The sequence below is a fragment of the Colossoma macropomum genome, unplaced genomic scaffold (genome assembly GCF_904425465.1).
Source record: "Colossoma macropomum unplaced genomic scaffold, Colossoma_macropomum, whole genome shotgun sequence".
NCBI classification, from domain to species: Eukaryota; Metazoa; Chordata; class Actinopteri; order Characiformes; family Serrasalmidae; genus Colossoma; species Colossoma macropomum.
The window spans coordinates 66,914-89,924 of NW_023495681.1; the positions used below are offsets into that span (position 1 = coordinate 66,914).

General features: G+C 38.7%; 2 protein-coding genes and 1 gene segment (V, D, J or C); all 3 read right to left on the reverse strand.

The window, feature by feature from the left end:
- Positions 1–3,778: 3,778 nt before the first annotated feature.
- LOC118802817 (uncharacterized membrane protein DDB_G0293934-like) lies at positions 3,779–13,541 on the reverse strand. The gene is made up of 17 exons (XM_036563244.1): positions 13,524–13,541; positions 13,071–13,184; positions 12,619–12,732; positions 12,167–12,280; positions 11,715–11,828; positions 11,263–11,376; positions 10,815–10,928; positions 10,367–10,480; positions 9,919–10,032; positions 9,467–9,580; positions 9,015–9,128; positions 8,563–8,676; positions 8,112–8,225; positions 7,660–7,773; positions 7,208–7,321; positions 4,192–4,271; positions 3,779–4,101 (listed from the first exon to the last, which is right to left on the reverse strand). Exons 2-16 carry the CDS (start codon positions 13,182–13,184, stop codon positions 4,248–4,250), a joined length of 1,620 nt encoding a protein of 539 aa, XP_036419137.1. The 5' UTR covers positions 13,524–13,541; the 3' UTR covers positions 3,779–4,101; positions 4,192–4,247.
- A 421-nt stretch (positions 13,542–13,962) lies between these two features.
- Positions 13,963–20,794, reverse strand: LOC118802789 (stress protein DDR48-like). The gene is made up of 8 exons (XM_036563238.1): positions 19,700–20,794; positions 18,607–18,799; positions 18,231–18,344; positions 15,772–15,870; positions 15,316–15,429; positions 14,873–14,977; positions 14,417–14,530; positions 13,963–14,082 (listed from the first exon to the last, which is right to left on the reverse strand). Exons 2-8 carry the CDS (start codon positions 18,724–18,726, stop codon positions 13,963–13,965), a joined length of 786 nt encoding a protein of 261 aa, XP_036419131.1. The 5' UTR covers positions 18,727–18,799; positions 19,700–20,794.
- Positions 20,795–21,364: 570 nt separating this feature from the next.
- Positions 21,365–21,838, reverse strand: LOC118802790. The segment is given in 2 exon segments: positions 21,365–21,675; positions 21,799–21,838. Coding segments are annotated over 2 exon segments (351 nt in total).
- Between the last annotated feature and the right edge of the window lie 1,173 nt (positions 21,839–23,011).

Consider the following 23,011-nt stretch of genomic DNA (forward strand, 5'->3'; position numbering starts at 1 on the left):
AAATATTGTTTCCATTTGTATGACTTTTATGAAGTTTCATTGTCGAACTTCAGTGGTAATTTTCATAATATTTTCCCATATATATGAATGTAAGCTGTACTTCTCAAGTCTGGACTTATGTGTGTTGTGTTGGACTTGATAGCATTTGTGCTCGGACTTGTCTTCATCTTGGCCATCGGTCTCTGAGACCAGCGACCATTTAAAAAAAAATATATATATATGTTTGCTTTATTTTTTTTGGTTTTTTTTAAGCCACATTCTAAACTTACAATCCACATCATATTTGTCTTTGTAAGTAGAAGAGAAAATATGACAATGTCTGCATTTGTTATTATTGTTTAAATGTGTACTTAATCATGTAATTACTTACAGTATGTGAATTTTTTGGGGGGGTCTTTTTTTTGGCTCAGTCTCACTCTCACTCAAACCTGGACTTCACTTGGTCTGTAGTAGAGACCGCTTTGGTCAAGTCCAAGACTACTTGTGTGTTCCAATTCGGACACAACTGTCTAAGTAGGCAGGATTTTAAGGTGCTCCCGAGACGAAGGCTGATCCATTCGGAAGGCAGCATAAGGTAGCTGCCTGCTAAGGTGCCTTATTTTGACCTCATCTGAAGGCAGCATTGCACGTGTCTTCCTCAATGAAGGCCATCCTATAATACTGTTTACCTGTTTGTAAATAATTTATCAGTTTGATTTTTTTCTGTCCTCAGAAACTTATGTTACAGAAGCAGAGAGGTGCTGGCTGAAGAGCTGAGGAACAGGAGCTGTTTTGAGGAGAAAACTGCGCTAAAGACTGAAAGCAACTCATTTTTTACTTAGACTTTAACTTACTAAGTGATGCAGAAGTTCAGAAATAAAATGTTTTTAAAAATAAATACCACAAATGCTTATTTTTGCCTGCTCTGCTTGTCTTGTATTGCTGTGTTTACCAAAGTCACATCATTGTGAGGTGAATGCTCACAGCTAAATTTCAGACTAGGAGCTCATAAATATAAATAAATAAAAAGCATATTAGCCAGATTAACAGATTGTGTGCAACACTTTTTTTTTTTTGGTAACGCTTTATTTGTAGATGATTAAGCTCTTAACAGATTGTCACTAACACATCAACAACATTTCAGTGAAGTAGCAGTAGTGAAGCATCTGAGTACATTGAGGTAAATATCTTGTAGATGCTCTGTTGATATATTACTTATATTAAGTAGATGTATCATTAATGTTACTTCCATTACGCATCCTTACTCAACTCACCCTGGCCCTAATCCTAACCCTAACCTTAACCTCAACCTAAAACCTAATCCTAACCCTTGTATGTTTTTGACATGTTACTCAGAGTCTGTTGGGTGTTTATTTCATCTAAACAGGACCACTCAAAATAAAGTGTCACCTGTTTTTCTGAGTGCATTTTGTACAGAATTATACATAGTTTTGAACTGAATGATTCACAAACTAGTAGTCATGATTATCTGTATTTGTCTGGGACGCTGAGTCGAGTATGTAACATCAGATCCGACTCCTTAAACCAGCCTGTTCTTCATACACAAATTCCCACAACATTGTCAATGCAAGGAAAACAGCTGCTGCAGGTTTTGAGCCATGCATTTACACGGAGATGATGCACCTTTACAGTCGGAGGTGAGTGTGGTCTAACCAGCGACTGAAAGTAAACAGATGTACAGCACAGTGAAATTTATGACGAAACCACTGTCCCGAATGTGATGCCTGCTAAAGTTTCTTTTCAGTTAAAATCCTGCCCAAAGAGAGAGGGCAGTGAAGGCAGTTGAAGGCGGTGACTATTTAGGCAGCTCCCTCCAGAATGGAACACACCATATGACTTGTCCTGATGGTACTGATAGTTTAGATCTTGACTCAGTCTGGACTAGTCATTGTCTTAGACTTGACTGGCATAGTCTTGACTACAGCCCTAGTGTTTTGTTATATAGGTAGTTTTTGAACAGCTGCTCCATCAGATCCATCACTGTGTGTCCTCGAGCGCAGTAATAAACAGCAGTGTCCTCTGCTCTCAGACTCTTGGCCTCTAAGAACTGTGTACTTGTGGAAACGTCCTCAGTCAGTATGAAGTGGCCTTTCATGGAATCTGCATATGTGGGTTCATCAGTTTCACCCGAGTTCACATATCCAATCCATTCCAGAGCTTTCCCTGGTTTCTGCCTTATCCAGTGCATGTAGTAGCTGGAACTAATAGTTATTGTAGATTTTAAGCGTTTAAGTTTAAGGTAATACTGTGAAGCTCCTCCTTTCACTCTATTCTTCTCACTTAGTTTATCTTGTATACACAGTAAGGTAGTGATCATATTGTATATTGTATATGTGTCTGTTACAGATGTTGAGCAAAACTCTGTTCCCTTTTTTTTTAATGTGTTCTTATCTTTGAATTGTCTGCCCTCTAGAGGCCTCAACATGAAAGGGTGACACAGTTGTCAGTAAGTAGCCCCTCACACACACTCACATACCCACACACCACCTTGGGAAGCCACACCCACATACTAACTCACACAAGGATCAAACTCATCATTAAAGGATCATCCTTAGAACATAAAATACTTTGAACAGAACAGTTTTCTATCGGTGAAACTTTTAGAAATCCCTTTAAAATTCATTATTCATACAGCTTACAATCAATACAAAATTAGGTAGACTATGTCAATACATATATATCCCATTAAAATTAAAAAAAAACAAAAAAACAGATCATTGCTTAAAATACTGACTAGCATCAAACAGATGTTTAGATTTGACTAATATTTAAAAGTGATATTTGATTATGTTTTATTGAACTTTAGAAGAGCGGAGCAGTTATGTTAACTTATCTGCATTTTATTTTATTTACCAATAAATATTATATTTTTCTGTAATGCTAATCCAGGTGGATTATGAAAACACACACACACACACACATACTTGTCTAAGCGCATTTCGGGGACTACCAGCCCAATGCTACAATGTGGGGACTCGCATTTCTAAAGGCTTTAGGAGCAAATGAAAGACAGATTCATGTTTCAACTGGCGTTTTAAAGACGGCTGTCACTTCAAAATAACGAAAATACGTTAATAAAACAATGTGACATTTTCCTACATTCTGGGGACAATTTCCGGTATTCAAAGCATGTGGGGACCAGCAGATACACACACACAACTTTCTGGTATTTTGTACAATGTAGGTACTTGTGAACAATCTGGGGACAAAATGTTATGAACAGCTGAAATGCACCTATAAGGTATATTTGTAACAAAAGACAACTGATGTAGACACATGAATAACAGGTCTTTTAATTGTTTCTTTTTAAACCAGTTTTTTGCCGTTTGTGATACAGTATTTCTGCACAGATAATTAATGACTGCTTTTTAAATCTAAAGCAATCATAAGCAATACTAAATACTTAAGCTGCCAGTAAAAAAATAATAAGTATTTAAAAAAATGCTCAAAAAGATGTTTTGTCAAGAGAACTTTGGTAAAGACAGTGGTTCTATATAGAACTATGTTTCATGGTAAATGGTTATTCAGACTGTGTTGCATGTGGTTCTATAAAAGAACTTAAAAATGGTTCTGTATAGTACAAAAAGGGTTCTACAAGTGTGTTGATGTCAAGCTTGTAGCAGAACTCTATTTGGTGCTATACAGAACCATTTTAAAATGGTTCATTAATAGAACCATAAACAACACATTCTCCAAACTGAAAAACCATTTCACCATGTGACGAAACATTTAAGCATGCAGATGGCTCTTTGTGTTTTTACTAAAGAACCCTTGAAGAACCATTGTTTTCAAAGATTGACATCAAATAAAATATACAATGAAATAAAACCTTTTTTTTCTGTTGGAACAATCAATGAACGTAAAAAAACAAAGACTGTGCAAACGACATTTGTTCTGGTTTACATTTTCCTTTTAAGTGCAGTGATTCTGTTCTTTACAAAGAACATCTCGGTCTTTCAGTGCAACAGGATCAGCTTTTATACAAGCCTCACTTTCTTTTTTTTCCTGGCACTGTGCAAGTTTTAATGAACCTGTTCAGATGTTTTTCAACTGCTTTCACTTCACCGGTCTCCCACTTCTTTCTCTTAACCATCTTTACACCTGAATAAATGCAGAACATTATTAGTCAAAACATACAATGTCTTTCAATGTCATAAAAGCTTGCCATCATGTTTATTTATCAGACAATACCTTTGGGAACTGATGTGGTCCAGCCAAGGTCTCCTGGGCTTGCTGTGTAGACGGTTCTAAGTCCGGTTCTGCTCCAGGATCTACATAAACCCAAACGAAACACACTCTTTTTGAAAATACTTTAAATAGCTAAGGACATGCCAAAATAATAATACTAATAATACTAATAATATAATAATAAAAATAATACTATATAAATGCATTTCCTGATGAAAATGCAGAGTGATTGCTGAGATAAGTCCTAAGTGAATGCTAGAGTGTTGCTATGTCATTGATGTGGTCTTGCTATGTGGTTCTTAAGGTGCTGCTAGATGGTTGCAAACTACCACCTATACTGGGCAGCAGGGATATAGGACAATGTTGAAGGTGGATTATCACACAGGTGACAATGGCAATGACATCAGTTCAACTGTGCAGAAGAAGCCAATGGTAAACCACTTCTGTACTCTACCAAGAAAATCACATGGATAGGAACAACAAAATGTTTGGTATTATCTTGCACTCAACTTATTATTGGGGAAGAGCTGAGGATTCCTCTGAGTACACCTTGCTTGCATGACACAGCTAGGTCAAAGATTTTTGCTTTAGCTGATGAGCAAGAAAAGAGAATTCAAAGCTACAAGCGGAACTTGGAATGTCTGAAGCAGGAATCATGGCAAGCTGGAAAAGAAACACAGTCTACTAGTCAGGTAATGAACAACAAAGAAGAAATGGAGTGGCTTTTATTGTCAACAAGGATGTCAACAAGACCATTATTGGATGCAATTCTGTGAATGACTGACTGATGTCAATCCAATTTCATGCATAACCATTCAACATTCCATTCATCCAGGTTTACTCCCCAACAACAGATGCTAATGAAGAAGAAATGAAAAAGTTTTATGTTGAAGCTCAGGCTGAAATTGACAGGACCTGCAAATAAGTTATCCTGCTGGTGACTGGAATACCAAATATAAAATAAAGTAAGAAATAAAGATCAATCAACAACATCTTACCTGATGTATGCTAGATTATGGTTCCACGGCAAGCAAGTTAGACAAAGCTACATTGTGTCATCATACCTGTTCAACCTGTATGCTGAACATATAATGAGAGACGCAGGTGGAAGATATCAATAACCTTCAATATGCGGATGACACGACATTCACAGCAGAAAATCAGGAAGACCTAAAGGCCCTTATAAGAAAGGTTAAAGAACAGAGTGAAAAGATGGAACTTAAGACCAAGGTTAGGACAATAAGAAAGAGCACTAACTGTATCACTGATGGAGAAGATGTCAAAGAGATGGACAGCTTTTGCCAACTTTAACTGATTAACAACAAAGGATCCAGCAGTCAAACTGGAAAAGATGTTCAAATGCAAAAATCTGTCTCTCCACATAAAGATCACACCTGTCCAGACTGGTCATCTCTGTGGCTCTTTATGAATATGAAAGCTGGTCAGTAAAAAAGGTGGGAAATACTGATGCATTTGAACTGCTGGCAAAGTCTTTTGAGGGAACGTTGGATGCCAAAGGAAACAAAACAATGGGCCCTTGACCAAATCAAGCCTCAACTTTCAAAGTCCAGATAATAAACTGACACTCTCTTTGGGATTTGGGAATATTCTGAGAAGAACCACTGGAAAAGACAATGATGCTTGGAAGAGTTGGGAAGTGGAGCCCAAGCAAGAAGATACAATCCAAGGAACAATGAACGAGGCCATTATAAAGCCTGAAGACCCGAACAGAAGACCAGGATATTCTGGAGAAACACCATCCATATGGTCTCCAGGGGTTGGAAACAATTTGACAGCACTTAACAATAATATAGGGGGCTAATATGTGCTAAGGATCTTACACCAAGCAGTCTCTTTTTCCTTATATCTATTAAACAGGAAAACATTTACTGATTTTTCATCCTGATTTTGAAAGTTACCATATTTTTAAAATGTGGTCAATGTGTTTTAAATGTGTTTCAAAGTGGTTACAGCATAACTGTGCCTCTATATAAAACAACTACTAATGAGTACATTTCCTGGCAAAAACTACACTATGAACACAAAAAACCCACCCAAAACAACACCTTAACACGGTTATTGAAAAGTACAGGCTAAGGGACAGATACTGAACAAATACAACATCTTGCATCATTTCAGCTAGTTGGCCAAAGGCCAAATTTGACCTTTAGAGCAGGGGTATTTAATTAAAATTCAATAAGGTCCAGTTAACGAAAATCAAGCAAAGGTCCAGAACATCATAATGTCTAACTTCCATTATGATTCAGTGCCATGTACTGTTCACTGAAGTAGCCTAGTAGGTATATCAACATCTTATGTAGTCTACAACTGAATGTCAAATCAAGTAAAGTACAATTCAGTAATATTTCAACATTTTATTGTCAGTTTTCTCTTTTTAGATCACGCCATGTGAAGTAATTTCCCTCTGACTCACTTTCTTCTCCAACTGCTTTGTCTTGCCTTGTCCCTCCCCTGTGTGGCTTCACTCCCTCGAGTCTCTGTGCTCATTGTAATGCACAGATCTGATTGGCTGAGTAGCGTCATGTGTGATATTTACAACGCCTGTGATTGGTCTGTGAGTTTTCTGGGCCGCTAAAACGGTACCATAATGACTAGAAATGATACGCCGATTAAAATAGGACCAACCCAATAAAATTAAATAATTATCCAGAATTTATGGGTCCAGTCAGTATGGAACAACGTCTGGGTCTGGACTCGGACCGCAGTCCACCTATTAGTGACCTCTACTTTAGGGTGATTATACAGATCTATGAAAACTGAAAACTGAAATTGTTAAGGTGGCTCTACCAAATGGCTTCAATGCAAGGTACACAGGAGATTTATAATTTTAATTTGTGTTCATTTTTATATAGATCGGTGAGAAAAATTATTTAAATCCACTGAGACTGCAGGAGTGAGTGCTTTCTAATCTTTTGCCAAACCTAGTAAATTACAGTGTACATTGTGGGGACTTAACCTTTACCATGCAAAAAATATAAGAAAATTAGCAGTTTCATACCTCGTTACAGAAAGTAGACTCATGCTGTGAATGCTGGGTGTGATGGTGATCGTCTCCAGAGGTACCATCTGACTCCAGACGATTACTGGCTGCTTCCGTTCCATTTTTTGTCATCTGAAATAGACAAAACAATTACCAATAAGCCCAAAAGTAAAAGCAATGCTGACATACTACAACTAAGCTGAACGCTGTCAAGTTGTAGAAAGTATTTTTAGGCTAAACACACCAACCAAAAAAATATTTCTAGATTAAAATGATAATATTTTAAAGTAGATGCCTTGTGAGGACTTTGTGTAAAACCTTCACTTTTAAAGACAGTGTGGGGACTCAGTGGGGGAAGGGCACCGCTAGTCAATTGAAAATCTTTTGCCAACCGTGGTAGATTACAGTGTACATTGTGGGGACTTGACGTTTACCATGCAAAAAATATAAGAAAATTAGCAGTTTCATACCTCGTTACAGAAAGTAGACTCATGCTGTGAATGCTGGGTGTGATGGTGATCGTCTCCAGAGGTACCATCTGACTCCAGACGATTACTGGCTGCTTCCGTTCCATTTTTTGTCATCTGAAATAGACAAAACAATTACCAATAAGCCCAAAAGTAAAAGCAATGCTGACATACTACAACTAAGCTGAACGCTGTCAAGTTGTAGAAAGTATTTTTAGGCTAAACACACCAACCAAAAAAATATTTCTAGATTAAAATGATAATATTTTAAAGTAGATGCCTTGTGAGGACTTTGTGTAAAACCTTCACTTTTAAAGACAGTGTGGGGACTCAGTGGGGGAAGGGCACCGCTAGTCAATTGAAAATCTTTTGCCAACCGTGGTAGATTACAGTGTACATTGTGGGGACTTGACGTTTACCATGCAAAAAATATAAGAAAATTAGCAGTTTCATACCTCGTTACAGAAAGTAGACTCATGCTGTGAATGCTGGGTGTGATGGTGATCGTCTCCAGAGGTACCATCTGACTCCAGACGATTACTGGCTGCTTCCGTTCCATTTTTTGTCATCTGAAATAGACAAAACAATTACCAATAAGCCCAAAAGTAAAAGCAATGCTGACATACTACAACTAAGCTGAACGCTGTCAAGTTGTAGAAAGTATTTTTAGGCTAAACACACCAACCAAAAAATATTTCTAGATTAAAATGATAATATTTTAAAGTAGATGCCTTGTGAGGACTTTGTGTAAAACCTTCACTTTTAAAGACAGTGTGGGGACTCAGTGGGGGAAGGGCACCGCTAGTCAATTGAAAATCTTTTGCCAACCGTGGTAGATTACAGTGTACATTGTGGGGACTTGACGTTTACCATGCAAAAAATATAAGAAAATTAGCAGTTTCATACCTCGTTACAGAAAGTAGACTCATGCTGTGAATGCTGGGTGTGATGGTGATCGTCTCCAGAGGTACCATCTGACTCCAGACGATTACTGGCTGCTTCCGTTCCATTTTTTGTCATCTGAAATAGACAAAACAATTACCAATAAGCCCAAAAGTAAAAGCAATGCTGACATACTACAACTAAGCTGAACGCTGTCAAGTTGTAGAAAGTATTTTTAGGCTAAACACACCAACCAAAAAAATATTTCTAGATTAAAATGATAATATTTTAAAGTAGATGCCTTGTGAGGACTTTGTGTAAAACCTTCACTTTTAAAGACAGTGTGGGGACTCAGTGGGGGAAGGGCACCGCTAGTCAACTGAAAATCTTTTGCCAACCGTGGTAGATTACAGTGTACATTGTGGGGACTTGACGTTTACCATGCAAAAAATATAAGAAAATTAGCAGTTTCATACCTCGTTACAGAAAGTAGACTCATGCTGTGAATGCTGGGTGTGATGGTGATCGTCTCCAGAGGTACCATCTGACTCCAGACGATTACTGGCTGCTTCCGTTCCATTTTTTGTCATCTGAAATAGACAAAACAATTACCAATAAGCCCAAAAGTAAAAGCAATGCTGACATACTACAACTAAGCTGAACGCTGTCAAGTTGTAGAAAGTATTTTTAGGCTAAACACACCAACCAAAAAAATATTTCTAGATTAAAATGATAATATTTTAAAGTAGATGCCTTGTGAGGACTTTGTGTAAAACCTTCACTTTTAAAGACAGTGTGGGGACTCAGTGGGGGAAGGGCACCGCTAGTCAATTGAAAATCTTTTGCCAACCGTGGTAGATTACAGTGTACATTGTGGGGACTTGACGTTTACCATGCAAAAAATATAAGAAAATTAGCAGTTTCATACCTCGTTACAGAAAGTAGACTCATGCTGTGAATGCTGGGTGTGATGGTGATCGTCTCCAGAGGTACCATCTGACTCCAGACGATTACTGGCTGCTTCCGTTCCATTTTTTGTCATCTGAAATAGACAAAACAATTACCAATAAGCCCAAAAGTAAAAGCAATGCTGACATACTACAACTAAGCTGAACGCTGTCAAGTTGTAGAAAGTATTTTTAGGCTAAACACACCAACCAAAAAAATATTTCTAGATTAAAATGATAATATTTTAAAGTAGATGCCTTGTGAGGACTTTGTGTAAAACCTTCACTTTTAAAGACAGTGTGGGGACTCAGTGGGGGAAGGGCACCACTAGTCAACTGAAAATCTTTTGCCAACCGTGGTAGATTACAGTGTACATTGTGGGGACTTGACGTTTACCATGCAAAAAATATAAGAAAATTAGCAGTTTCATACCTCGTTACAGAAAGTAGACTCATGCTGTGAATGCTGGGTGTGATGGTGATCGTCTCCAGAGGTACCATCTGACTCCAGACGATTACTGGCTGCTTCCGTTCCATTTTTTGTCATCTGAAATAGACAAAACAATTACCAATAAGCCCAAAAGTAAAAGCAATGCTGACATACTACAACTAAGCTGAACGCTGTCAAGTTGTAGAAAGTATTTTTAGGCTAAACACACCAACCAAAAAATATTTCTAGATTAAAATGATAATATTTTAAAGTAGATGCCTTGTGAGGACTTTGTGTAAAACCACTTTTAAAGACAGTGTGGGGACTCAGTGGGGGAAGGGCACCACTAGTCAACTGAAAATCTTTTGCCAACCGTGGTAGATTACAGTGTACATTGTGGGGACTTGACGTTTACCATGCAAAAAATATAAGAAAATTAGCAGTTTCATACCTCGTTACAGAAAGTAGACTCATGCTGTGAATGCTGGGTGTGATGGTGATCGTCTCCAGAGGTACCATCTGACTCCAGACGATTACTGGCTGCTTCCGTTCCATTTTTTGTCATCTGAAATAGACAAAACAATTACCAATAAGCCCAAAAGTAAAAGCAATGCTGACATACTACAACTAAGCTGAACGCTGTCAAGTTGTAGAAAGTATTTTTAGGCTAAACACACCAACCAAAAAATATTTCTAGATTAAAATGATAATATTTTAAAGTAGATGCCTTGTGAGGACTTTGTGTAAAACCACTTTTAAAGACAGTGTGGGGACTCAGTGGGGGAAGGGCACCACTAGTCAACTGAAAATCTTTTGCCAACCGTGGTAGATTACAGTGTACATTGTGGGGACTTGACGTTTACCATGCAAAAAATATAAGAAAATTAGCAGTTTCATACCTCGTTACAGAAAGTAGACTCATGCTGTGAATGCTGGGTGTGATGGTGATCGTCTCCAGAGGTACCATCTGACTCCAGACGATTACTGGCTGCTTCCGTTCCATTTTTTGTCATCTGAAATAGACAAAACAATTACCAATAAGCCCAAAAGTAAAAGCAATGCTGACATACTACAACTAAGCTGAACGCTGTCAAGTTGTAGAAAGTATTTTTAGGCTAAACACACCAACCAAAAAATATTTCTAGATTAAAATGATAATATTTTAAAGTAGATGCCTTGTGAGGACTTTGTGTAAAACCACTTTTAAAGACAATGTGGGGACTCAGTGGGGGAAGGGCACCACTAGTCAATTGAAAATCTTTTGCCAACCGTGGTAGATTACAGTGTACATTGTGGGGACTTGACGTTTACCATGCAAAAAATATAAGAAAATTAGCAGTTTCATACCTCGTTACAGAAAGTAGACTCATGCTGTGAATGCTGGGTGTGATGGTGATCGTCTCCAGAGGTACCATCTGACTCCAGACGATTACTGGCTGCTTCCGTTCCATTTTTTGTCATCTGAAATAGACAAAACAATTACCAATAAGCCCAAAAGTAAAAGCAATGCTGACATACTACAACTAAGCTGAACGCTGTCAAGTTGTAGAAAGTATTTTTAGGCTAAACACACCAACCAAAAAAATATTTCTAGATTAAAATGATAATATTTTAAAGTAGATGCCTTGTGAGGACTTTGTGTAAAACCTTCACTTTTAAAGACAGTGTGGGGACTCAGTGGGGGAAGGGCACCGCTAGTCAATTGAAAATCTTTTGCCAACCGTGGTAGATTACAGTGTACATTGTGGGGACTTGACGTTTACCATGCAAAAAATATAAGAAAATTAGCAGTTTCATACCTCGTTACAGAAAGTAGACTCATGCTGTGAATGCTGGGTGTGATGGTGATCGTCTCCAGAGGTACCATCTGACTCCAGACGATTACTGGCTGCTTCCGTTCCATTTTTTGTCATCTGAAATAGACAAAACAATTACCAATAAGCCCAAAAGTAAAAGCAATGCTGACATACTACAACTAAGCTGAACGCTGTCAAGTTGTAGAAAGTATTTTTAGGCTAAACACACCAACCAAAAAAATATTTCTAGATTAAAATGATAATATTTTAAAGTAGATGCCTTGTGAGGACTTTGTGTAAAACCTTCACTTTTAAAGACAGTGTGGGGACTCAGTGGGGGAAGGGCACCGCTAGTCAATTGAAAATCTTTTGCCAACCGTGGTAGATTACAGTGTACATTGTGGGGACTTGACGTTTACCATGCAAAAAATATAAGAAAATTAGCAGTTTCATACCTCGTTACAGAAAGTAGACTCATGCTGTGAATGCTGGGTGTGATGGTGATCGTCTCCAGAGGTACCATCTGACTCCAGACGATTACTGGCTGCTTCCGTTCCATTTTTTGTCATCTGAAATAGACAAAACAATTACCAATAAGCCCAAAAGTAAAAGCAATGCTGACATACTACAACTAAGCTGAACGCTGTCAAGTTGTAGAAAGTATTTTTAGGCTAAACACACCAACCAAAAAAATATTTCTAGATTAAAATGATAATATTTTAAAGTAGATGCCTTGTGAGGACTTTGTGTAAAACCTTCACTTTTAAAGACAGTGTGGGGACTCAGTGGGGGAAGGGCACCACTAGTCAACTGAAAATCTTTTGCCAACCGTGGTAGATTACAGTGTACATTGTGGGGACTTGACGTTTACCATGCAAAAAATATAAGAAAATTAGCAGTTTCATACCTCGTTACAGAAAGTAGACTCATGCTGTGAATGCTGGGTGTGATGGTGATCGTCTCCAGAGGTACCATCTGACTCCAGACGATTACTGGCTGCTTCCGTTCCATTTTTTGTCATCTGAAATAGACAAAACAATTACCAATAAGCCCAAAAGTAAAAGCAATGCTGACATACTACAACTAAGCTGAACGCTGTCAAGTTGTAGAAAGTATTTTTAGGCTAAACACACCAACCAAAAAAATATTTCTAGATTAAAATGATAATATTTTAAAGTAGATGCCTTGTGAGGACTTTGTGTAAAACCTTCACTTTTAAAGACATTGTGGGGACTCAGTGGGGGAAGGGCACCGCTAGTCAATTGAAAATCTTTTGCCAACCGTGGTAGATTACAGTGTACATTGTGGGGACTTGACGTTTACCATACAAAAAATATAAGAAAATTAGCAGTTTCATACCTCGTTACAGAAAGTAGACTCATGCTGTGAATGCTGGGTGTGATGGTGATCGTCTCCAGAGGTACCATCTGACTCCAGACGATTACTGGCTGCTTCCGTTCCATTTTTTGTCATCTGAAATAGACAAAAACAATTACCAATAAGCCCAAAAGTAAAAGCAATGCTGACATACTACAACTAAGCTGAACGCTGTCAAGTTGTAGAAAGTATTTTTAGGCTAAACACACCAACCAAAAAAATATTTCTAGATTAAAATGATAATATTTTAAAGTAGATGCCTTGTGAGGACTTTGTGTAAAACCTTCACTTTTAAAGACAGTGTGGGGACTCAGTGGGGGAAGGGCACCACTAGTCAACTGGAAATCTTTTGCCAACCGTGGTAGATTACAGTGTACATTGTGGGGACTTGACGTTTACCATGCAAAAAATATAAGAAAATTAGCAGTTTCATACCTCGTTACAGAAGTAGACTCATGCTGTGAATGCTGGGTGTGATGGTGATCGTCTCCAGAGGTACCATCTGACTCCAGACGATTACTGGCTGCTTCCGTTCCATTTTTGTCATCTGAAATAGACAAAACAATTACCAATAAGCCCAAAAGTAAAAGCAATGCTGACATACTACAACTAAGCTGAACGCTGTCAAGTTGTAGAAAGTATTTTTAGGCTAAACACACCAACCAAAAAATATTTCTAGATTAAAATGATAATATTTTAAAGTAGATGCCTTGTGAGGACTTTGTGTAAAACCACTTTTAAAGACAGTGTGGGGACTCAGTGGGGGAAGGGCACCACTAGTCACTGAAAATCTTTTGCCAACCGTGGTAGATTACAGTGTACATTGTGGGGACTTGACGTTTACCATGCAAAAAATATAAGAAAATTAGCAGTTTCATACCTCGTTACAGAAAGTAGACTCATGCTGTGAATGCTGGGTGTGATGGTGATCGTCTCCAGAGGTACCATCTGACTCCAGACGATTACTGGCTGCTTCCGTTCCATTTTTTGTCATCTGAAATAGACAAAACAATTACCAATAAGCCCAAAAGTAAAAGCAATGCTGACATACTACAACTAAGCTGAACGCTGTCAAGTTGTAGAAAGTATTTTTAGGCTAAACACACCAACCAAAAAATATTTCTAGATTAAAATGATAATATTTTAAAGTAGATGCCTTGTGAGGACTTTGTGTAAAACCACTTTTAAAGACAGTGTGGGGACTCAGTGGGGGAAGGGCACCACTAGTCAACTGAAAATCTTTTGCCAACCGTGGTAGATTACAGTGTACATTGTGGGGACTTGACGTTTACCATGCAAAAAATATAAGAAAATTAGCAGTTTCATACCTCGTTACAGAAAGTAGACTCATGCTGTGAATGCTGGGTGTGATGGTGATCGTCTCCAGAGGTACCATCTGACTCCAGACGATTACTGGCTGCTTCCGTTCCATTTTTTGTCATCTGAAATAGACAAAACAATTACCAATAAGCCCAAAAGTAAAAGCAATGCTGACATACTACAACTAAGCTGAACGCTGTCAAGTTGTAGAAAGTATTTTTAGGCTAAACACACCAACCAAAAAATATTTCTAGATTAAAATGATAATATTTTAAAGTAGATGCCTTGTGAGGACTTTGTGTAAAACCACTTTTAAAGACAATGTGGGGACTCAGTGGGGGAAGGGCACCACTAGTCAATTGAAAATCTTTTGCCAACCGTGGTAGATTACAGTGTACATTGTGGGGACTTGACGTTTACCATACAAAAAATATAAGAAAATTAGCAGTTTCATACCTCGTTACAGAAAGTAGACTCATGCTGTGAATGCTGGTGTGATGGTGATCGTCTCCAGAGGTACCATCTGACTCCAGACGATTACTGGCTGCTTCCGTTCCATTTTTTGTCATCTGAAATAGACAAAACAATTACCAATAAGCCCAAAAGTAAAAGCAATGCTGACATACTACAACTAAGCTGAACGCTGTCAAGTTGTAGAAAGTATTTTTAGGCTAAACACACCAACCAAAAAAATATTTCTAGATTAAAATGATAATATTTTAAAGTAGATGCCTTGTGAGGACTTTGTGTAAAACCTTCACTTTTAAAGACATTGTGGGGACTCAGTGGGGGAAGGGCACCGCTAGTCAATTGAAAATCTTTTGCCAACCGTGGTAGATTACAGTGTACATTGTGGGGACTTGACGTTTACCATGCAAAAAATATAAGAAAATTAGCAGTTTCATACCTCGTTACAGAAAGTAGACTCATGCTGTGAATGCTGGGTGTGATGGTGATCGTCTCCAGAGGTACCATCTGACTCCAGACGATTACTTCCTGCTTCCGTTCCATTTTTTGTCATCTGAAATAGACAAAACAATTACCAATAAGCCCAAAAGTAAAAGCAATGCTGACATACTACAACTAAGCTGAACGCTGTCAAGTTGTAGAAAGTATTTTTAGGCTAAACACACCAACCAAAAAAATATTTCTAGATTAAAATGATAATATTTTAGGGTAGATGTCTTGTGAGGACTTTGTGTAAAACCTTCACTTTTAAAGACAGTGTGGGGACTCAGTGGGAGAAGGGCCCCACTAGTCAATTGAAAATCTTTTGCCAACAAAGGTAGATGAGATTACAGTGTACATCGTGGGGACCTGACGTTTACCATGTAAAAATATAAGAAAATAAGCAGTTTCATACCTCGTTACAGAAAGTAGACTCATGCTGTGATGCTGTGCCTCCAGAGGCACCATCTGACTCCAGACGATTACTTCCTGCTTCCATTTCATTTTTTGTCATCTGAAATAGACAAAACAATTACCAATAAACACATTTTGCTAGTTCAAAGCCTGCATTCAATATACTGTAAAATAAGGAGAGATCACAGAACAGAAAACAGGAAAAGAATGCTGATAACACTAGATCACTTCTGTTTTACTCCAAATAACCCCTGCCACACCACAATAAATTTAATAATGAGCTTTCCATGATCCTTGACCCAGCTGAAGAGGAGGTTGCTACAAGTTACAAGGCAAGGGTTGCAAGATTGGAAACACAAAGATGGCACAGGGTGGACACTGAATGCACTTTTGCAAAATGTTGCATGGTAGCTTTACAGAATCGAGGTCTAAAGCCAATGGCTCAGCAGCCCAAGAGCAGTAAACAGACAGCAGTGAAAGAGCTTGCTACTGTAGATGCTGGTCCCAAAAAAGGGAATGTAAACAATGGATCTGTAATACTGACGTGACACTGAGTGAAATGGAGCTGTGGAAGAGCAACAGTGACACAGAAAAAGCAAGAAGAAAACTTCAGTGCAGCAGTGTTAAGGAAAGAGCTGGAGGAAATGAGATTAGCATTAGCAGACTCAGAGCACAGTGAAGCTGCAGTGTTACAGCTGATGAGTGGTATGAGTGAGATGAGATGGCATGCAGGAGCATCACAGACACCTTAGAATGGAAGAAACTGGAGTAAAAAAATAGCATTAGTGAAACATGGAGTAAAGCTGGTATACATGATTGCTTGGTACTTTCTCTAAGCGGCAAGATGAGATATTCCTCAGCACCATTAATGAGACACTAGAAAAGAAGTAGCTGGAGTAAATTCAATTAGGATAAGTAACCGTACAATGTAACTGAGGTACAGCATCACATCTGTATCACTGTTGAGTTGTTAGAGAAGAGAGCATTTTACAGCTCTGCTGAGGAGAATCTGAAAAAGACCAAAAAAAAAAAAAAATTATAGTATACAAAACGAGAAATATATGACATGAACAGCACAGAGAAGGCATCTTGTAACAGTACTGAGATAACCCTGGTAAAGGAGTAAATGAAGTTAGGTTTAGAAAACGAACAGCAAATGGTGCAGCATCATGAGATGGATGGGTCAGCCGAGCATAGTCTGCATGAGAGAAGCTCAACAGGTTAGCAAATGCACAGTGTGATCAAGGAATAGCATCTCAGAGATGTCATGGTTGAAGGCGATGAGGTAGATGTGCATAGTCCACATGAAAAAAGCAGAAGGGATTAATACATGCAAAGCAGGTTTATGGAGCAGCAGCGCATAAATTTCATAACTGAGGTATATGAACAGACATGCACTCTCAGCCTGACATGCACCAGCAGCCTATTAATGACGTCAGTGCCGCTCCGCCACAACAGTGTTTTTGTGAGTTTTATGAGTAAAAACAGCGAAACGCGTACTGCTGGGCAGCAGGAGTTACACTGAATATATAATGATGTTGCCATACTGATAATAAGGTAATTAAATATGGAAACTTTCAAAATAAAGCCTACCACAGCAATAAGACATGAATGTCGGGTTTATTCACAGAAAAGACAAACAGGCTGCTGCTGAAACTCATGAAAGCCATGCTGACAATTAGAACCGGTCATCAAAAACTGTAATATTGATTAAAACTTATTAAGGATTCTAGGAGCTAATGACAACGTACAGTCACCATAGTACTGATTACTTTTGCTGTCTCATCAACGTCGTCACAACCTCCTAGAAAGTTGTCAGACAACGTTCATACCTTTCTGAAAAATTACATTACAATGTTATGACAATGTAAAGAGCACCAAGCAGACGACGCTGTGGGCATTGAAACAGTAGGTTGTCAAAGTGTAATTGTGTTTGCAGGGCTGTTAGGAATAAAACCTGACGGTTTGGCTTCCTAACGGGAATTGGCTTGATGGTTGCCGTTAGAGACCATTAGGAAATAATCAAACATATGTGGAATCAGTCCCAGAACACCTGATTAAACGATCGGAATCCTTCACACTGTGATATTAACCCATCAGGAAAACACAGAATACCATTAGCCACTACTGAAAACCACCAGAAACCAACAGACACTTTTAATGCGTTCTATGATTTTTATTCAACAGGGAGGTGCATTAAATGTCACTCTCTAGCCATGTTATGGATGAAAAATGGATTAAGTGATGATATCGCTAAATAACAGCAGCCAAAAGTTAATGTGCCATTGGGCTGTTTCAGCCATTGGCAGAGAGCACATGACGTGATTGGGGCTGAGACTGCATCTGTCTGAGAGCGCATGTCTGCAGCCAGACTCTCCTGATACTGGTTGACTACTTTACACATTGTGCAGACTTAGCATTACCTGTGTGAACATGCTTGAATTTTAGCAGTTTGCTTACCTGGACGCCAAAAGCAGATTTGTGCTGTAAATGCTTGGTGCAATGCTGATCATCTCCAGAGGCACCTTCTGACTCCAGATGATTGTTGTCTGCTTCCATTCCACTTTTTGTCACCTGAAATGGACACAACAGTCATTATTAAACACAAAAATAAGAGGGAAATCCTGTTATGGAAACAGCATGCAACATGTTAGCAGTACCATACTGTAACTGATTGGAATTGTTCTGATCATCTCTAGATAGTCTGCATAAACTCAAATTAACAGTATCCTTTAATTTCAAGCTTCCATTTACATTATGGATATGATATCTTAGAAATATATTCACTATTTGGTATTTAATTATCCACAACTGGTACAAGAAGTAACATTCTTACCTCACTCCTCCAGGGACAATCACCATCTCCATAATTATACGTAATCTCCTCTCCAGGTGTTATGTCTCTTAAAGCAAAAAGGCACAAATGTGGCCTTCCCTCCACAATGATTCTCTTCATTTTACAGTTGGGGTTAATGTGGTCGTCATTAACCAGTCTTCCAAGTGTGCCATCATCCCTTGCAGCATCAATGCTGAATTTGAACAAACAGAAGAGTTATTTAGTGACAAAAAGTAATATTTTAGTTGTATAGTTGTAAAATTTAAAAATGTAATGAAAGCAAACAATACACTATTTTCAGTTATTTCACTTAATAATAGTGTCATTATCATTTTGCTCATATTAATATATTATCATTGTTAGACTATTCACAGTTTCCTTCTACCTCTTAAGTAACTGTGCTCAATATGCGTCTACAGGCAGGGGTGATTATGCATTTTGAGTTAAGGAACATGACATTTTGTTAAATAGAAATAGTAGTGAACTAAAGAAAGACTACAAAGCACAATATGTACGCCATACATAAACAGATTAGAAAATGTGGAAAACAGAGCTGGATAACGGAAATTATACTAAATTTAAAGATGATGCGAACTAAATCCACGTGTGGCTCAGGATCAGGAGGGTCAAGAGGTCATGATCTTAACCAATAACTTTAGAATTACGACCAGCACCTCGCTGGTTCTGATGCGGTGGCCCTTTAAAATCGCGTCAGGGGAAAGTTGCTATACATTTACCGAAAAAGACAACACGACTGAATAAGGCGCATTATAAAAGCTAGCCAGGTCGCTGTTCTGATAAAAACACACGTCATCATTAGATGTGATTAAAAACGGAGGTCGATCACAGTAAATGGCCAACGCGTCTGTAAACAAAACGACGACGCTGCCAAACACCTCGGCGCTGATCACAGATGAATGTTAGATCTTTAAAGGTTTAAATATGAATGAGTCGCAGTAATAAAGCGTTTATAGCCCATCTAACACCAGCCTCCCGTCCCCATCTCCGCTCAGCGCGGCTCTGAGCGCCGCGGCCGAAACCTCCCCACCTTTAACCCCGCAGGCCGAGAGAGAAGAAGGGAAGAGTTACTCACGTCCAGAGCTTTCCGTGCCAGATGAAGTCGAACAGGAACGCTTTCACGGCGCTGTGATAAACCCGCTGTCTTCTCCGACTCTCCTCCGCACTGATCAGGTCTCCTCTGTACTCCAGCACGAACTCTCCTCTCGCGAAGTTCGTCACGGCAAACACTCCCCTGCCTTAATCAGCAACCACAGACCGCGCTAACACGACCTTCTCTGTGTCGAGGTTCAGTCAAAGCTGATCTACCTGCTCTGCTCACCTTTAAACGAACCAATGTACTTCACATCCAGCCCCGCTCTGTCGCGGCCGGCGGTGATGTGGAAAACAGCGTCGTTTGTCGGGCTCTTCCTCCTCATTACCAAGCTTTCACCCTTAAACACTTCACCAGCTTCTCTACGGAAGACGCGTTAAACATTCATAGGCATCGTAGCGCGAACTGTCTCGATAAACGGGCTGATACAGGGAGGCAGGTTAAAGGCCTTAAATGCCCCGTCAGGGCTGAGCTAACAGGCTAGAACAGCCAGCTAACTAGCGCTAGCTAATTAACGAGAACACGGCACTACTGAAACTAAAATCTTAAATTTACAGCACTATTAAGGTTTATATTCGAGCACAGTTTATTAATTAAACATGTAGTCGCTGAAAACATTCCGTCTGATGGTGAAAGTTCACTCACAGAGCTCTCAGGCGCTGGGCTAGCTCGGCACAGTCACTTCGGACTGGGAAACTGCAGCACTGATCAAGGTGATACCTCATTGGCTCACAGTTCCACTGATTGCTTCCCGTTTCAACCAATCAGAGTTCAGCATTGCTGTACCACGTGATCAAGTGTGCGTCCGCAGTTGTTTTTACAGTCTTTGGCCACAGGGGGCGTGTACACACTTTGAGCAGTTCCCCCTAAGCACTCGCACACTTTTTGTCGAGATTGTGTTCATCTTGGGGACTTCCGAGATTTTAAGGGGGGAGGTTCAGCCCAACGAAATAGACATGCTACAATGGTTAACTTTGTGGGGACTCGATTTTTGGTCCCCACGATGACACACGTCCCCACTTTATTGGTGTGCTTACTGGCTGAAGTCCCCATATTATAAGGTTTACAAACACACACACACACTCACACACATACACACACACACACACATATATGTTGTTCTCCCTGCAAGCCACAATTTGCTGTACAGTCACCATCCTGTCTAATTTGTCCAGCTTTTTCTTGTGTATATAACACACAGCAATATCAAGGCGTTCTTGTGTCATGGTACAGAGCCATGTTTTCAGTCTCCGAAGACCAATGAATCTTCATTCAGCATCAGCTGAGGAGGGCAAAGGGTGCACATATCAAATACTAATAATTTATCAACTTCTGATAGTATATTTATTTGTCACCCTTCACATAATTCATTTTTTGACCAAACAGGTGATCACAAGATAATTAAGTATTTTCTAAAATTATGTTGAATATTAATTATCCCACACAGCAGGTGTGACCAAGTACATTCCTGGAGATCTACAACTCAGAGAGTTTAGCTCCAACACACCTGATTCTAATACTCAGATCTTCACATCTAGATAATGTTGTTTCTGCTCATTGCTAAGAGGATGTTTACAGCTCTGTCACGTCTGGCCAACAGAAGATGAGCTTGAGCAGGTTTTTATACGAGTCTGTAGCCTTTTTGTATCAGTGTGACTCCAGCGCACAGTAATAAACAGCCGTGTCTTCAGCTTTTAGGCTCTTCACCTGCAGGTACAGCATGTTTTTACTGGTGTCTTTAGTGATGGAGAACTGGCCCTGTAGTGACTGGGCAAATCTAGTGCCTGTGCCACTATCAATGAAACCGATCCACTCCAGTCCTTGTCCAGGTTTCTGACGGATCCAGTGCATGTGCCGGTAACTCATTGAGAAACCAGACACAGAACAGGACAGAGTGACTGATCTCCCAGGTTTCTCCACCACTGACTCAGAGGAGGTCAGTCCTTGTCCATAAGTATCTGAAAAAAAGATTAGACAGTAAATAATATGATTGATTGAGAATGATTAACTCCATGAAATTATACTCTTAGAGGAGAGAATATTCTAGATAACAGCAACAGTCTGAAAAATGTGGAACTTACATGAAACTAGTACCATAAAAGCACAATAACTTAGATTCATCTTCCTGTTGAAGCTCTGAACTGTAAATGGAGAATGTTGTGGACGTGTTGTCTGATAACTGGGATAGTGAACAGTGTACTGTATATACCAGACTGTATTTGAATAGGGAGTGTCCACAGTTTAGACCAGATTAAAGCTTTAGCTTCAGGCAGTCAAACACATAGATGAATGAATATTTCCGTTTTAGTAATGAAGCATTTTTCTGTACTATAACTCACTGTCATGTGATATGTACCCTTTCTATGGTTAAAAAAAAAAAAAAAACACATTTTTTTCCGTAAACAAACTTCTTTATCTCTACCATTGTAAAATTAGTCAATCAGTTAACTTAAAAAATTACTTATTTTGGTAACAACCCACTTAGCTCGTTTTACTGCAGTCAGATATGTGTGAAAATAACTGAAAGCAAGTCTGCTGAAAAGAGACAAAAGCAAAAGGTGAACATCTGTATTTATATTTAGTTGTTGAGGCTTATTTGTAGTTTTGTGTTAAATATAAAGTTTTCTGCTTGTTTTGACTGGCACTAATTTTTATAACTTGATGTAGTTTTGTCTGAGTTTTGTAGTGTTTTATTTCTCCAGCCTGAACTTGAGATATTATGTCTAATATCTCACACTCAAATGCGTTCATGCTCAGACTTGTCTTGCTCTTGGCCATCAACTACCTAAATACATAAAAACAAAATGCCTCCATTAAACAGATAGAAAATACCAAGACATTTGGGCTGGACGTAGTTAAAATTTAAGGTTGCACTTGAAATGGTTTCATTTTTGGGGGGTCTTTATCTTGACTCAGTCTCACTCTCATTGGTGCTTTTCTAACTTGTTCTGTAGTAGAGACAGGAGTGTAGCTTGAACTTTCAGAATGGGGTGGTCAGATGCAACAGAGAGATTTTATTGGGGTGAAATACTGATGGAAAAAAAAACAAAAAAACAAAATAAAATTATGTGACTGTTTTAAAATGACACAAAAATAATATGCAATATTTTCCCCTCATAACTAATTCTGTCTAAATCTCTTGATCATCAACTGAAGTAATTTGTAAACATTCAATGCATAACATGTTCTTGAAAACGTGTTGTTGCAATTACAGTTTTCTGGTGCATGGAAAAAAAAAAAAATCTTTACATTTTTGACATATTTGTTATTTCCTGACATTGCAAACAAATAGAA